Source organism: Passer domesticus, chromosome 4, assembly GCF_036417665.1.
Source record: "Passer domesticus isolate bPasDom1 chromosome 4, bPasDom1.hap1, whole genome shotgun sequence".
In the NCBI taxonomy this organism is placed as follows: domain Eukaryota; kingdom Metazoa; phylum Chordata; class Aves; order Passeriformes; family Passeridae; genus Passer; species Passer domesticus.
Window position 1 is genome coordinate 62,481,167 of NC_087477.1, and position 17,757 is coordinate 62,498,923.

The 17,757-nt window shown below is 33.8% G+C and overlaps 1 protein-coding gene across 4 annotated transcripts in view; it reads left to right on the forward strand.

Moving 5' to 3' along the window:
- ARAP2 (ArfGAP with RhoGAP domain, ankyrin repeat and PH domain 2) overlaps positions 1 to 17,757 on the forward strand; it is a 196,162-nt gene that overhangs the window by 142,765 nt on the left and 35,640 nt on the right. For all 4 annotated transcript variants that reach the window (XR_010361387.1, XM_064418435.1, XM_064418434.1 and 1 more), the window contains 6 exons: positions 2,579 to 2,723; positions 4,992 to 5,094; positions 5,734 to 5,932; positions 7,952 to 8,015; positions 15,623 to 15,786; positions 17,255 to 17,467. Coding sequence is in view for 3 of the 4 variants with exons in the window: in XM_064418435.1 (XP_064274505.1) it covers positions 2,579 to 2,723; positions 4,992 to 5,094; positions 5,734 to 5,932; positions 7,952 to 8,015; positions 15,623 to 15,786; positions 17,255 to 17,467 (888 nt within the window). In the remaining variant the exon portion in view is untranslated. The remainder of the gene's footprint in view (positions 1 to 2,578; positions 2,724 to 4,991; positions 5,095 to 5,733; positions 5,933 to 7,951; positions 8,016 to 15,622; positions 15,787 to 17,254; positions 17,468 to 17,757) is intronic.

Consider the following 17,757-nt stretch of genomic DNA (forward strand, 5'->3'; position numbering starts at 1 on the left):
CAGAGGACTGCTGCTGGATAGGACTTTATCTGTGATTGCTCTGAAATTTCTCTGAGTTTATTTGGGAAACAATGTATTAACTTAAAGCCTCATTACTACTTTCTCCGAGTTCAGGCCTGATCTTCCGTGCTGTGGGTATCTGTATATATTCATAAAGAAGTTTGTAAAAAACCCCAGAAGTCGGTGCTTAGCTAAGTGGAGAGCAGATACAAGGCAAACTCTTCTGACACAATGGCATATTCGAAGTGGCATATTTCTAAATGCCTGTATAGATTGAAGATTTGCCTGGAAGTGCTCACAGAATGGCCTCTGTAGTCATTTTGGGGGAGAAGCACTGTGACTGAGCATTGTTAGTAGGATGTCTTAAAATTTGTGAGGAAAGCCCTCAGATAAGAAATGTTGACTGTCTTCCATTTCAGAAATGAAGCTGCTTTGAAAGTTTGTAGTCTTTTCTTAGCATTGCACTTACTACTTGAGGGAACCTACAATAAATGGAAAGGAACCAGATTTCTCTCAGCTCAGGTGTTGTTCTCTGAAATTGTGATTGTGTCTTGAAGATGGTAGATGTTCTATTGTTTGCTTTTTTGGGCATGGACATTTGTTTGCTTTGTTTTTGTACTGATGTTCAATTACCCCTGAGTTTGTCAGGACTGATATTTCTGGGATGGGCTCTTTACAAATACATGGGAAGACAGGTTTCCCTGACCATTTGGAGTTACAAGGAGACAAATAGAACAAGGGAGGGAGATGTAATGACATCCTTCAAAAAACAAAAACAACCCCTGCAACTTTGAATGAGAAACTGCTCTTGCCTTAGGGCTCTAATCTATCTCTGCCATGTTTGAGAAGCAGTATGACAATACTTCTTGCTATTCAAAATATAAAATATATAAACTTTCTCTTCTTTCATTGCATTCAGAACTGTTTCTAAATCTCACTAACATGAAGTAATACACATATTGCAAATTATTGTGTATAAGTGGAAATACTATTGTTCATTCTTATTCTCTAGGAAGTAATTTGAGGGTTAGAGTACTCATATGTGTGAGAAAATTTCAGTTCCCTCCTCTGCCTGTAGATATTCAAATAAGGTCATGTTTCCTGAAAAATCTGACCGAACCATCTAGTTCTAGAGAAGAGAACTCCTGTTGAAACAGTTCTGACTTGCCATGAACTAGTTGAGACCTGTGAAGGCAGGGGAAGTACCATGTTCTCACAGCATTTAGACAAATTTGGGGCCTTTTTTAAAAAAAATGCAGGGCTCCAACTCAGAATCCTGTGAAGCTGTTTAATTATTAGATCAGTGTTAGGAATCTCTGAGGCAGTTGACAGCCTTGCATTCAGCACCAAGGGCTGAAAATTTAAGTGCTTGCTTGTTGCCACAGAAAACTGTTACCCTTTGTAGACTTGGCCCTAATGGTAAAAGGACACTGAAGAAATCAGTCAGTGCTGTGAATCAACCAAGGTTTTATACCAAACAGGTGGAACACCTGGAAATACAGGCTCGTTTTTCATTATGTGTGTCTCAGTACAGGAGAGAGCCAACTCTGTATGTACTTCTCATTATAGTGGCATCAGTGTTTTCAGCAGGAGGGCATGCATTTTGAGGAGAGTTGTTGTTAATTAACAGCTGTTGATATCAGTGGGAAGAGAGCTCTGATGATGGTGCTATTCTGATGTAGTGGATCAAAAAGTAAAGCTTAGAGGTTTAGGGGCTTGAGTTTGATTTTTGCTTTTGTTTCTAGTGTAAAAGGTTTTATGGAGCCCTTTAAAAAGCATCAATATTCCAAAATTTTCCTTGAGAGTTTAATAGTTTAATGAATATTGAAGTAGTGAGCTGTTTTGTAGAATAGGTTGTGGAAGATGAGGAAGGAAAAGCTGGGGGACAAAAAACTTGGAACATTCAAAACCATAAAATTTGGCGCTCAACTCCTGTAAACCTATATGTTATCAAACCATTATGTTTATTTTAGTACTTAATATTTGTATTTAGACATAGTCTAGATAGTACTAGATAACAAATAGCATGATACAAAGAAATACTAATAAATAGTACAAACTACTTATAAAACTTATATAAACCACATAGAAAACAACAGAAAAAGCATGAAATATCAGATAACATAGTTAATATTTTCAAATTACAACTGTTTTTTTAGTTTGATTTTTTTTGGGGATTTTTTTGACAGACCTGTTTTTACCAAATTCTCAGTACTTTGCCAGCTGTATAGGAATTTTTAGACAGTAGAAGATAAAAAGAGTATTTTCTTTTATTTTCTACTTCTCTGCAGCAGTGGAAACAGATGGATCTCAGATTTTGTTCTAAGAACTAGACATAAGCTAAAATGAATTCATGACTACTTTCAGTAGCAAATAGACATTACTATGCTATGTCATGTGTTATATTCATATTTTAGGTCATAGGAGGAAGTAAACATTAAGTTGTAATTAAATATACCAAATAATTAATTGAAGTTGCTCTGCAGGCTTTCTTCTCCATCTTCTATCTACCTATTTAAAAAAAACCAAACAACTTAATGAAGAAAATCTGACCTTTCTATTATTTTTTTAATCACAGATTGCAACAAAAGATGGTGCACTTTGGAAAGTGGCTTTCTGAGCTACTATGAAAATGATAAAACTACCACTCCTAATGGTATGATTGACATCAGTGAAGTTATCTGTCTTGTAGTACACAAGTCAAACTTCTTTTTAAATAGAGGGTAAGCTCCTGAATTCATATTTCAGTAAACAAACTGTTCATTTTTTCTTGGATTTTGAATGGGCAATTTAGAAAAAAAGCTGGTTTTATTTGACTTTAAGAAATTAGTGCTATGTGATATTTAGGGATTTTTTTATAGTGATAGAATGAAAATATTAGGATAATTTAAAAGGGCAGCTTAAATTAGATACATAATTTTCTTTTTAAATCTGTAATGAGTATTCTCAGTGCTTGAAAGGTTACATGATGATAAATTGAACAATTAATACTCATTTTTCTTTCTGGGATTGACCTGTGCCTCAAGCCAAAATTCTCGCTTTGTTTCTTCCTTCTAATGTAGCAGACCAGAGCTCTCCACAATGCTTCTGGATTTGGTCACAGAGGTATTGGTTTTTGAAATCCATTCTGTGTTCTGTAGCTGAGGTCAGCAGTGGAACTGATGAACATTTTTAATTGGAAGAAACCAGCTTTTTTTTTTTTTTGGTGGGAGGCGGGGAAGGTCTTGTTTTTTCTTTTGTAACTCTCTCGGATTGTACATGAAACTCTCCCATTTGTACGTGAAAAACATCACATGGAGAGTGACCTAAATCTGATGACAGTGATTCTCAATTTCTTTATTGCAATATTTTTGTTTAAAATATGCTTTGTATTTGTCTAACAGACTCCTTAACACTTTATTTTTAAACCTGTGTATATGTGCCTAAAATAAAAATAACTTTCTATTGTATAATACTGTAATGCTTTTAGTTACAAAACAAAATTGTCAGCAAAGAAAGCATAGTCTGTTCAGTAAGCTTCTGAAAAAGATAATGGGAATAAAGGACTTAGACTACTACAGGGGAGAGAAATCCTGAAACATGGTGATGTCTCAATATGCTATAAAATACAGAGATGTGACCTTCACTATTCTGCAGTAGCTCTGTGGTACCCAGAAAAAGAAAAAAAAATCACTTTTTTTCTTCTGTGTTCAAATCTAACCTATTGTTTGTTGCATTTCCAGATGGTTCCATTTTAGGTTAATAACTAAATTAAAAAACATGTTGGCTGAATACTTCACTCTGGAAATAACTAACTTCCTGTTGTGCTTTACCTGTGATTGAGGAGTTTTATGAGAAACTTTACTTAGATTTGATATTTCATGTAGTGAAACAGCAGGTCCTTAAAAATGCCTATTTTGTTAGTCAGAACTAACTGTTTATATAATTTCCAAAGTGGCTATTGAAAATTATAGAAGTGACTCATGCTCAGATCTCCACATTTAGACAAATCTCAGTCTTCAGCATTGAAAGGAAAAAGCATCTAACAAGAGGTCACAGAAGAAATGATACAATAAATTGTGAACCATAATTTGTAAGTTAAAGCGTGACCAACCCTAACTTCAGCACCATATTTATTTTCCAAATTCCACACCAATTTAAACTGATTTACATTTCCCTCTTATTTGTCCATTAAAAATTGAATAAATAGGGTTCATATTTTTAAAAGGAAAAATATCCAAGAACCTCCCTTAAGAAAAGTTTTAAGAGTTACTTGAGCTACAGCAGCTTCAAAGTATTCCTACTCTTCTTGGTGATGGCGGGTGATACACAGTGACCAGGCATTTCACCCCAGCAGATTCAGGCTGTCTGATAGGAGAAGCCTCTTCAGTTAAAAGGGCAGGTGGAGGGGCAGCAACAGGTTGGTGACAAGAATAGTACTCTCAATCCTTGACTGTTTTCAAGGCTTCTCATTGTGATAATCCCTCTTTGAGCAGGAGATCAGACCAAATGACATCTAAAAGTCCCTATGAACCAACATTTCAACTTGTTTACAACTTCCCATTCAACTGGTTGAATTATATTATATTAAACATACAAAAAAAAAATTCTTATTTTAAACATATATTCAGCTTATATTAAACATACAAAAAAATCTTTTGAATGCATCAAAAAATGTGCTTGATCAAATAACATGAGCTTGCAAAAGCAAAAAATTCCCTATGCATTTTTAATGACTATATGTAAACATTTTTATGTGTTTTGGAATTATTCAAAAAACTATTACACCATGGGCTTTAAACATGTCTTATTGACCTGCAAAGTACTTTGATCCTGATGTGTTGTAAAGTGCTTTATTATCAGCTAGGCCCTACTTGTAATACTGGAGGAGAAATGCAGATGAGATGCGTTCCATATGTATGAAAGAATGAAAAAATAGTGAAATAAAACACTAGTATGCCTACTCTTTTGGAGACTAAATACAGCTGTGTTTCTTCTCTTACTTGCTTTAGGGACATCTTTACATTTGAAATATACTTACTGTCAGAACGTGTTTTTCTGTTTGGAGCTGAAACTGCACGTTCACAAAGAAAATGGACTTCAGCAATAGCTAAGGTAATACTGATAATTATCTTTTTCAGTTAGGCCAGGAGCCTTTGCACAAATAGTAAGTGCTATTGTTAGCTTAAAACTTTTGAAAAGCCATTATTGACGAATACTGATTTCTCCTGTGTGTAAAGGTTTCTTGTGCAGCAGGAAGAAATAACTTTTGTCATTTAATGTTTGAAACGAGATAATAAAATGTGAAAGGAATTGAAGCAGCTTTTTAATGCTGACCTTAAGAATATATTAAACGTGCTCTAATATAAAGACATATACTCTATGAGTATATTTCAACTTTTTTATGGTTGCAGTTCTATTAAATTTATTTGCTCAAATGAAATTCATAAGGTGATACCATATTTTATACTGTTCCAAATATTAATAGTCACATTACTAATTAAATCAATTGTAGTTTAAAAGAAAAAATGTTTGAATTGTAGAGCTTGAATGGAAAAAAATGTTAAACTTGATTTTGCATTTTAAATTTGTTTTATCTTTGGGTTTATGAGTGTGGGCTTCATATCTCAAAATTTGAGGTTTTTTTACTGTGATCTTAATCCTAGAATCCTGTAGATTTGCAATATTTTGATTTTGTTTTTTAGGGGCAGAGGGTTTTTTTCTTCATCTGACTCACCCCATTTTCTTTGGTAGCATTTTGTTCCCCCAGTGGCTGAATCCTTGTTAGAGCGAGACTGTGACCTTATTGGGCAGCTGTACTACAAAGATTGCCATAACCTGGATCAGTGGAGAAAAGGCTGGTTTGCTATAGAGAAGTCGAGCCTTTATTTTTGTCTTGAAATGGAGGATGCTGAAGAAGATTACATATATCTAAGGAGGTTGCAAGAACTAAGTAAGAACATCTGGTATTCAGAAAATGTTCTGTGGAATTAATTCACTGTTAAGGACATTTCTATTACATTTCAAAGTAATAAATATTGGGAAGCTCAGTAACTGTTCCTTCATAGAAGTCAGATGTTCTTCCAACTCTTATCTAAATATGGGGTTAGTTAATTTCTGTCTTGGGGTTTTTTTCCTACTTTTTGGCACATGCCAGAGAAATTTTTCACAGCTCTAAAATGAATGATGACAGTTTTTGTTCCAGTTGCAGCAGTATGTTTCTTACAAGAGTAAAGAATTGAATAATAATATATAACCTTTTGGGATTATTGTCTCATATTTTTGACAGGGCAGAAATACTCGCTGCAGAACACATTCTTGAGATGATTGACAGGTCTAGTTTTAAAATACTCAAACATACTGGAAAATTATAATTCTCTTGGAAAACTATTTCACAGACTAATAGACTTTTTTCTGATACTAAAAATATTATTTGCTCAATATCACGATGTGGAGAGATAAGAATATTTGTATAAATGGTCTTCTATGACCAATTTTATATCATTGTTTGTAATTATGCTCTGAATCCTCTTTTAAGCATATCTGCCCTACTTGTTTTTATATTGAACAAGACAATATGTTACATAGAAAAATACATATTATTTGAGGTTTATAATAAAGTAACACAGAGAAGATAATTTAGGTCTTCATTGATGATACTCTTTATAAATGCTGACAGATTGTGGACTGTTTTTCAGGAGCTTGCCTAAATGCCATTGGATTTTCTACTGTTTATTTACTGCCACCTTATATTTGGTGTAAATAACACTACCAAGGTGGTTTTTAATCAGGAATGTTTTTATGCCTCTAGGTGTCTTTTAGTTTGTGAATACTTTTGATCCTAATTAAGAATTAAAAGATTAGGCATAAGGACAACTTTTCCTGATTTTTTTTTTTGATGATGCAACTGTAATTGCCTCTGCCAGAATCATAAGAGCGTGAAAAATCTCTGTATATTATATCTCATGTATAAAAATGAAACACTTTTGACGTTCAGTTGAGAATTTGTTTTGCTTGGGGTTTTTAATACTAGTTGTATTTCTTGGAAATATTATATATCCATACTCTTTTCTTTGATTTTTGCTTTCTCCAAAATATGTCTGCTCCACTATTAATACTGATTTGTGTGAATGAAACTTGAAAACTAACAAAGCATTTGTGGAAGTTTAGTAACTTACCTTCTTGATATTTGACTCAGTAAATATAGATGAGGCTAGGAGTATGTGTGATACAAAAACATCATATAACATGCAATGTTTTATTGTTTTTTATTGATATTTAGGACTTTACTCTCTCTGGGAATTAGTTGAAGTAAAGTGTGGATTATATATGATACACACTTTGAGAAATTAGGTTTTCAGAATTTCAAATTAGTAAGCAGGTTACATGTAATTTACTGGTTTTAGTATAGTGCATGGTGTAGTTTTTAAGTGGTGCAACTGAAAGCTATCCAGATGTATTTGCTGTGTTATGTATAATGTAGGTGTTTTGCAGGGTGCTTTTTTTAGCAGGGATAAGGTAAGGGAACATAAAGAAGGTTGGAAGTGATCTTCATGCTAAACAGATAACTTGCATTATCTTACTGTAAACATGTGCAGCCATTAAGATGCAAAAAGTTAATGGATTCCAAAATCCAGCTTACTCCTGAATCATTATGTCTTCTACAACTTGTATTTGCAAGTTGAGTATAATAAAACACTGTAGCATGTTTTCACATTAAAAAGTACATTTAAACTTTCTTGATAATGTTCATTTTTCTTTTAAATGTAAATGTAGTGTGGTGTTTTGTGGAGTTTGGTTGCCATTATCAGCAGCATTCATTTTTTGCAAAGTTGAGGAATTCCATGCTCCTTCTGCCACTGGAGATCATTTTGAAAAAAACATGTCTGTCTGTACGTGCATGTATATATGTTTTTGTCTATAAATATGTGTCTGTGAAGGTCATATGAATGTATGTGTGTTTTGTTTTCAGCAACCAGCAGTGTGATGCAAAATGGAGAGAGAATAGATGTCCTGCTGCTTGTTGAAAAAGGAAGGTAAGGTTCCTAACTGAAAAAAATATTTGATCAGTTTTTATAGTCATATCTTAGAATTATTGTTGATAAGTTCTGGAGTTTTTTCACTTAGGGTTGCTAGCAAAATAATAAATTTGTGGAGTTTTTAAAGGAGGGAATATCTTTGTGCATTAATTACATTTTATGTCTGTGTCACAAAATGTTAACAAGTGCTACTTAATTAAAAACCGTTTTCCCACTGAGAAAATTATTCCCAGATTAGTCTGCCAATAATGATTTCTTCAAAAGGAGCTAACTCCTTTCACCTTGTAAAAAAAGAGTACCTCTTTGGAGGTTTTACTACAAACTACTTGATTTTTTAATCATTCTTATGTCTCAGAATTCTGTATTTCAGTCTGCCTAGGTCAGGTTTGAGAGGAAATGAATGAGTCCTCTGGTTAATCTTATTGTAATGTCTGATCCCAGTTAACAATATACTGTCTAAGAAAAAGCATACTTACGAAGAAAACACGATCCATATCTGCTTCCAAGGAGGTAATATTCGGTGGAGATCACTGTGTCATATTTATAATGATAGGGGAGGTTGGAACTTAAGGTGAGGTAGGTATGCCTCAAATATGGGTACAAATTCAAAGACGAAAGTAAAAATTGTCAAATAGAATTCTTAGTTTTTAATAGGTTGAAGTTTTTTTTTATTTCAATGATAGGTTATTTGGCAGAAATCTGTCTTAAGTGGTGCAGTGTTTATACAGTCTTTTGAACAGCCAACAATAGGTTAATAAATGAAGGGTGCTTTTTTCTTTGGCAAGCAAAAAACTTCATCGATACCTTTGACATCTATTCAGAGTTGGAATAGCTTGTCAGAAATGCATTGTAACTTGTGTGTTCTGAATTTTAACTCTTATATACTACTTACAATACTAGGGTATTGTATAAGTTTCAGAACTGAGTAAGGCTATGCAGGTTAGAAGGAAATCCTTTTTCTTGTATTTTTGAGGAGGGTTCTGTTTTGTTTTGGGTTTTCGTTTGTTTCTTAGTTAGTTTGATTTGTTTTGCTTTGTGTTTCTTTGCTTTTTTTTTGTTTTTTTTTTTCCCAAAAAATCATATGGAAAGATGCAGCATTAAGTAAGCTTCATAAACCAAACAGGGAACCTCAGGTATCCTATTCAAGGTGCAGTCCAAAGATGGATATAAGCCATGCATATAATTTCATAGGTATTATTGCTAGGCAAAACTTTTAGATCGAAGTCAGGGTTTATTATTTACATCATTATAATATTTCTTTCAAATTAGGGTAGGTTTTCCCTGAACCACTTTAGTAGTTTAAGGGAAATTCTGGACTATTTGAAAATAATTTCAATGGGGACGCTGGCTGATTTAAGGTGGATATGAATATATTTAATTTTTCTTCACTGAAATCTGCCATAAAGAATTTAAATGCATAGTCTTCACGTTATCTTAAGCATTGAAAGCCATATGGGTGTACAGGCTTTGGCATGGTGATTGTTTTTTAGGATATTACTTCAAAACTATCCAGGCATGCAGTGCAGTTGTATGAGATGGCATCTTAAAGTGATAAGCAATTTAATGTGTGTGTGGAAGATGATTAAATATAAAATCACCTTTGTCTTTAGACTCAATTACTGTACATGGAAATTATGCCACTAATCTTCTTTTTGCTCCTTCAAGCTCTGGATAAATTAAAATCCTTGAGATGTCATAAGCATCAACTAAATGAAATGTCAAAGTTTCTAGGCTGGCCTATTCTGTCTGTTATTTTGTATCAGTGCTTGTCTAATGTCAACTTTGGCACAGATTGATCACTTGGAAGACATTCTGTGTAGCTGATGACTTTCATGTTAATTTGTTATTCACTTGAATGCAGGATAAATTATAAAATAAATAAAGAGTAGTATTGAAAGAATTAAATAAAACAAGTAAGATTTTTCCAGAATTAGGAAAAGTTTAGGAGAAAAAAACAACCCACAGCCATACAACAAACCAAACAAGCCACCCTCCTTTGCATAACAAAATAAATGTGAATGTCTTAAAGTGTCTCATTGAATTTTATTAGAAAATTTTATGAAAATTCCTTGATGTATTTTTCTACTGACTTTCTGTTTCTTACACATACTTATGCCTTTTGTTTCACGTCTCAGTCTTTGGGCTGATTAGTTAGGGGAAGTCACACATTTACATGTATCATATCTTTCTGTTTCACACCTTTTCTTTTAATTACTGTAGGTAAAATAATTACTTCAGTTGTTACAAATGGACTTCTCACTTAAGAATGATTGCATATGCAAGTAAACATTTTCAGAAACTATGAAAACTTCAAGTCTTACTGCTGAAATTATTACAATGTAATGAATCTATGAATTCTTGATTCTTAAAATGATAATAAATTTGGGATTAAAAAAGTAACATTAATCTGATACATATCTACTCAAAAGAAGAATTTAGAATTAATTTTGGGACATAACGTACATAATACTTTAGAGCTTGTATAAAATACAAGAATTCAGAGACAATACTACCAAAAAAGGTATTTGAGATTTTCCCAGAATGTCTTAGATATTGATACAATCCACTCCTACCTTTTCTTTTTTTGCCACCTCTTCCTTTTACCCTGCTTTCTGCTTGGCACCTGCTGTTCATTTATTCTCTATATGACATGTTGAGCTCATGATGTCTATCAGCTCAGAAATAAGAGGTGGCAATCATACCAGGTAATAGCATATCATCAGAGGCTGAACCACACTAAAAGATTTCTGAAACCACAATGCTGCTTCTCTTTTGAAGTATGTTGTCTTTTTTTAAGCTCTGTGTACTCATTGTTTTGAAGCTTAATATAAATTTTCACAATAATTCTAGATTACTTTTAATTCTACAATTTTTTTTTCAGATCTCATACATGTTAATGCTTTGTTTGTGTATCTTTGCTAAAGTAAAGTACAGAAAACTCTTTTTTTAACACCTACTGGAATTTTATTGCATTATGGTCTCTGTTGGAGCACATTGTCTGGATTGCTGGAACTGTATTTACTCAGCTGGAAATCTTGACTTCTCACATAATATAATAATATATAATGTGGTATATAGTTTTACACCCTAATCAGATGGCCATTTGCCTCTTCTTGCTTTCGTTTTCGTAGCTGACATATTCTACTTTTGTAGTTGAAATGCTTCTTGACTTCTTGCTAGAAGTGGCAAACCATTTTAAGGTTTTCTGTATTTGAGGCTTCCCTTTCACACAGAGGTGTTCTCTGATTTGATCCATATTCAGTCTGGATTTTTTCCCTTGATCTCTGTATTTTTAAAATGTGAAGTGACTGGTGATACTTGACCTCCTGTTGCTATCTATAATATGCTATCCAAACAGAAGTTGCATAACATGGTGGTGAAACAGCTACTGCTGTGTAGTTCAGCAGAGGCCAACAGAGGGATCTTCACAATGAAAAGAAGAAAGTTGTCTGAAAACATCTGTATACAGTAGTTTTTAAATGTATCTTCTATATGTAGAATTTAATGCAAAATCTCTAATGCTACACTTTAAAGAAACAGTTATGCAGGTAGTTCAGTTTCAAACATTTTTACATTTTTTCTAAAATAATTTAAGCTCTCTCTTAGGTGTCAGTGAATGTTTTCAGACCATAATGTAATCCAGATGGTGCTTTTTCCCCCCCCCGTTATGCTTCTGATGCAGTTAGCTCTTTCTTATTATGGATAATAAAACTTCCCTACATACTGGCACAATTTCTTTGGGCTGATGGTTCATTCAATGCTTTCTTCTTAACCCTTTGATGATAGCAGTAAGTTTCCTCTTAAAATGCAGTTATAGGCACAAAATTCTAAAATCCAGAATTAATATAAACTTAAGAGCCAGATGAAAGGACTTGTGCTTCCAATATGGTATGCTGGATGTAAGACCTTTTGAAGGGTCCTTTGATTAAATATTGCTTGAAGAAAAATTTTTAATGGGATATCCATGCTTCAGTTGCAATTTGATTTTCTAAAATAATTTCATATCTATTTTTACATTCTTAGTACTTCTGTTTTCAGACAGGTAAGTGATTAGAATCTTGTGGGAATTGCCAGAGGGCACTCAGTTGTGCCAATGTCTGTTTCTCACTCTCCCTGCCCACCTTACCCAAAATCACCTATTAGCACTGCTTTCCCATTGCATAGCTGTGCAAAAAAACTTATAGACATAGCTAAAGCTAGAGGACTCTGCAGTCCCTACCTTCTCCCCTAACTTCTTTGGGTTAAAGTGAAGCCTTTGCACTCTGGGGGATGAAGTGTGGTCACATTTGTTGTCTGACTGCTGGGGCAGAAGGATGTGCTGGTAGTCAACAATAAAGCTGTGTAGGTAATGGTAGCTTCCTTAATGTTGAGACTCATTGATCTGCTGCAGTCACTTGTGCCAATTCAATTCTCTCAATTCATGAGGGCAGAAATCTACGCTGGCAGGCTGCCTTGTTTGTTTGAGTACTTAAATTATTAATTTCTTGGCCATGGACTGTATGTGCTTCACGCAATATAGGAAAAATTCTACCATTTTTTCACCATGTTGTCATTATTGCTTACTATTTGTTATGAAATGTGAGCTCTTTATCAATTTCTAGAACTGAAAAAGTAGCACATGTGTAAACATACTGTAGAAGGCAGTGCATTTGTATTGAAGGAATGTATTTTGCTCAAGTCTGTGGAAAACAGTTGGTAATCTGCATGGTATATCTTCATAAACATTACAGTATAAGTTCTTCCAAATATGATTACTTCTACAAGCTCTTCAAATTCCTCAGTTTTGTGCTACATGGAACATCACGATATTTCAGCCTGTGTTTATGCTTAGTCTTAAGCCTTGGATTTAATATTACTTTATATTTTGATGATGACAGTTCAGTGAGAAATGCATGTATTTGTTATTAATTCTGTCTGAAAACTCTGTGAAAGAGATGAACACAGAGGTTAAATCTGCAAAGTTATCTCCATTGTTTCATGAACTTCTCTAGAAGACTTAGCTTGAGGAAAGGTCTGCTCTTCTACTGGAAATTATTTCCCCTTTCCTTTTCATTACTTCCAGGTTCAAGGAGATAAAAAAATCACTTTCAATTAGGGAAAAAAAAAAGTTAAGTTTGTCCAGAAGGACTAAACTGAGAAGGACTGCTTTAAACATCTTATTTTTAAATTGTTTTATGTTTTTCTGATTTAAAGTTATTCCAGGTGTGTTCTCTCTCAGCCAAAAATTATTGAGGCTTGAGATGAGCTTTTTAAGCCACTTCCATGGGAAATTGACTGAGTTCTGAAATGTGTCTGGCACCAGTTTAATTCTTTTTTTTTCTTCCCTTTTTTGCTCTTGTAGTGAAAATGTGTCTCTGATTTATCTTACTTTTTGATGCTGCCACTCTGGAGATTTTTGAGTGGGCAAGTATAATTTTTTAAAAAATAATTAGTTGCCTTCTATGAACAATCCAGGTTCCATGATAGCAGTATGATTTTCATATTTATATTTCTTACCAGCAACTTCTCTTTCATGCCTGTTTTGGTCCCTCGGGACTACAACTTAAATACCACATTTTTGTTGCTAATTATTAAGTAGCCTCTTCCTCCATAACTGAATTTAGCTCAACAGCTTCTCCAATTTTAGAAAACAATGAGAACATCATCACTTTGTACTTCTGAAATATTTTTTCTGATGTGATGCATTGAGGGGAAGATGGAAAAATCCATAAAATGCAAGGTGATCTTTTCCACATAGTTTAGGTATTTTATATATCACAACAATTGATTGACAGGCACATGATTAGACTTTCATATCTCTGAAAAACGCTGATAAGTTCATATGACCTTTGATGTTCAGTACAGTATTTTTTCTCTCCTTCTCTGGTATCAATTCATTGATATGCAGCAGAGTTGCCTTTTTCTTGTTTAGAAGTAATAACATTTTCACTTTACAGTATGTGCTTCCTGTATATGTTGTAATTCTTTGGATAAAAAATAATCTGTTGAGACTTCCATTTATCCTTTTGCATAATACTGTAATGTGAGTCCTGCTGTTCTGCAGGGGAAATAAACACCTCGTAATATGCATATATATGTACATTTCTTGTGCTGGAAAACGCCATAAATCTTTTATAAATGATCGTCCTAACCTCCTCTGGTCTGTGAATAATAGTAGGAAATGAGAAGAGTATCTTGCACTGTCAAACTTTTTTCTACTCACTTCAAACCTTTTACATTCCTTATGTATGTATGGCAGTAGCAATACCAGAGAATGTGGTGATGCATGCTTAGGAAGGCATTGATTGAGAACTACCTGTTTTGACAAATCTTAAGGCTCACTCATTTTGCTGCAAAAATAGGAGCAGTTTTTGAAAATTATTATTTGTTTTTTCTTGGTGGAAGAGAGAGGCTGTGTTTCTACTATACAGGCATATGTGGTAGTTAACATGACTTTTGAAGTAATGAAGTAAAGACTTCCTAAAAATGTGGTTCAGTGGGATGAAATATTTTAGTGTCATCTACTCTGCTGCTGTATGGCTCAGTCTGTGGGGTGGATTCTGAGAAAAGTTCAGATCCTGGCTGTGTGTAGGTAATACACTGACTGCATCCCCACTTCCTACCAAGACAGAAGTGCTAGAATGGAAACATTTATAAAAACAAAATTGAACGATATTAACAAAAAGAAATGAAATTAAGTATTCCCTCATCATATAAAATGTTTTCCCCCTACAAAAATGAAATAATAAAAAAAAGTATTTTCTATTTACATGAAACTGTTTCTATAGAAGTTCAGTAGAACATTTTGACTTATCCTAATTAGCAAATAAATGGTGTTTAGAGAAAACGGATCCCTTACATGTCTTTAGTGGTAAATAAATGTATGTACAAAAGTTTGCTTACCCTTTTAACACTTTAAACAGCTGTTTATTGCACACATGCATGTGGTTGGACATACCCCCTTAAACTTTTCAATTTTGATATTTTCTCTTAGAAGCTAGCTCGTCAGGGTGGCACATAGATTACTGTAGTATGCTTAAAAGAGTCAGAATAAGGCTGGGCTTTGAGTTACAGGCAGAGTATTGTATTAATTTATTCCACCTCAACCCATAGCTTTTTTGTATATGTTCCTTAGCTTTGTGGGTGATCATTTTGATACTTGTGTAATGAGGGAAGTTCAGTATGTCTCAGTACTCTACAGAAGAGGTTGGTGGCTGTCTGGGGTATGAATACAAAAGAAGGAAAGCTTTTTACAGTGTTGAAAGTTGTCTCTAAATTTGTTTCCTTCTAAGCCATGGCTTGGACATATGAATGCATAATGTAGGAGCAAGACTGAAGAAGAGTAATTAAAATGTTGGCAGGTTCTTTCAAAGGCTTGTGACAGTGTTTGTGAATCTTTTCATTTTTTATGGTACTGGTAATACAAATGAATTTGGAAAAAAATAAAAGGTGCTGTAACAATAGACCACCATCACAGCTTTATGTGGTGACAGGTACCTTGATGTCTTACTCCAAGTATATATGTATTTTTTTTTTCTTTTCTGAACATCTGCTTTGTTGCCATGGTACAATAACATCAGTTTTTCATTTCTTTCCTGAACTCAAAATATTTTTATAATTTTCAGAACGCTATACATCCATGGCCATACAAAGCTGGATTTCATGGTCTGGTATACTGCAATTGAAAAAGCAGCAGGTACAGATGGTAATGCACTACAAGATCAGCAGCTCAGCAAAAATGATGTCCCTATTATAGTGAACAGCTGCATAGCGTTTGTTACACAGTATGGTAAGTAGAGTGTATTTTATTCAAGCTAAGAACATTTGTATAATACCAAAACACCCCCAGTACCAGGTCAAATAAATGAGTTTATATACTACATAAAGTAAAACCATGCCCCTCAATGGCCTTGACATTCTTTAATGAGATGGTGCAATATACTACCACACAGCTGAGAATGGCCGTTTTGGAGAAATGCAGCTTGGTAAATGCCCTTTATAGACACTTTTTTATTTTAAATATTGCATTGTTTGCCTTATAAAACTCAGCCTTGGTGTCTACTGCCCCAGTGCAGACAGCTCAGCCCGGAAAATAAACTTTGCAAACCTGGAAAAGCTGTGGTCTGAACACATCTTGGAATCTGGCATTAACTGTGGAGTTGAGTTCAGTCTTAGGCTGCTGGGTTTTTTTCAGTGAAATAACCTAAGGATTAGTTGGTTACCATTAATTTAAGTAAATTTTGCCAGCATAACTTTCCGTGGCATTAGGTTATATGTACATGATGTTTGTGTCCTTTTACTACTGCAAATTCATGAGTTTTCTTGTGAGATTGCTGCATGCATATCAACCCTGTACAAATCTGTCTTTGGTATAAATGTGTCTGTAACCTCTGTCAGTATGAGAGCACCTCATTTTTATTTGAGTCATTGAAGTTTAACCAAATAACCTTTGGATAGGGCAACACTGCACTATTGTAAATAGTTGTATTGGGGTTACATGTAATGGCTAAAAGTAAGAAAAAAAAGCTTTTGCTAAATTATTTTTAATGATTAGCAGTAGAACTCAAGTTTTAAAAAATAAAAGTTTTGACTACAAGAACATATGCAGTGATTTAAGGTAGTCATGACTTTGTTTTAAGCTATGCATTTTCTTTTTAGTTTGACTTTAGTGGGTGGTTTTTTTACATATAAGAATAGTAGCTGATTGATGTCTTCCAGAACATGAGAAAAATCTGAAAAAAGGTATTTTCTACTAACTTGAGGCTTTTAAGAATAAAATACTTCAGGTTGGATGAATGCAATAATACTTTGAGTCTTAAGATGAGTTCATCCATAGAGTAATAAAATAAAAGGAGTTTTCTCATGAAAGCATCTGCGTTTTATGTGCAATATAATACCTATCATTAAAACTTCTTCTCTTTACTGTGCCTTTTGAAAGTACTGTTTTAGGAAGCCCTGAAGAGATTTGGGGATTTGAAATGCCTGTAGAATACTCTTGAAATAGTGATCCCAGGCTTGCTTACTGTTATGATGAGTATTCTTGCAAAGAGGTCTAGTTGGGTATAAGAAGACTTGGCAGTGTTTTCATTGAAAAAGGGAGTATGAGTAAAAGATCAGAAGGATACTGTTAGGAAATGCAACCACATATAATTGTTTGGCAGCCACATATAATTTTCAAATAATGATATCTGGAATTTTTGAAAGAATGCTTAATTTTACATTAATTTATTTTTCTCTCCTGTATTTTTGTGCCTTAGGTTTAGGTAGCAAGCAAATTTATCTTAAGAATGGTGATTCTTCCAATGTGGCTGAACTGCTGGAAAATTTCAAAAAAGATGCAAGAAGTGTTAAACTAAGAGCAGGAAAACATCAACTTGAAGATGTGACGGATGTACTGAAAAGTTTTCTTTCTCAAATAGATGATGCACTTCTCACTAAAGAACTTTATCCATTCTGGATCTCTGCGTTAGGTAAGGTATTCAAGAAATTCTATATAATAAAGGTTATATGTACATTTTCAGTATCAAATTTGAGGGACTTGTTAATTTGCTTACCCTGTGTCAACCTATGTTATTTCATAACTGTCAAAACAATGTAGTGAGAAAAAAAATATTTGGGGCATGGCTGCAATAGGCACATGTTAATCAGAGATTATTTTTATAATGTTCTTTTAAAATGTTAGTTTCTATATTGCAGTATTTACAAACTGCAAGAAACAAGTGGTTTCCCTGCCAAACTGTGCTATAAAATTGCAGGCACA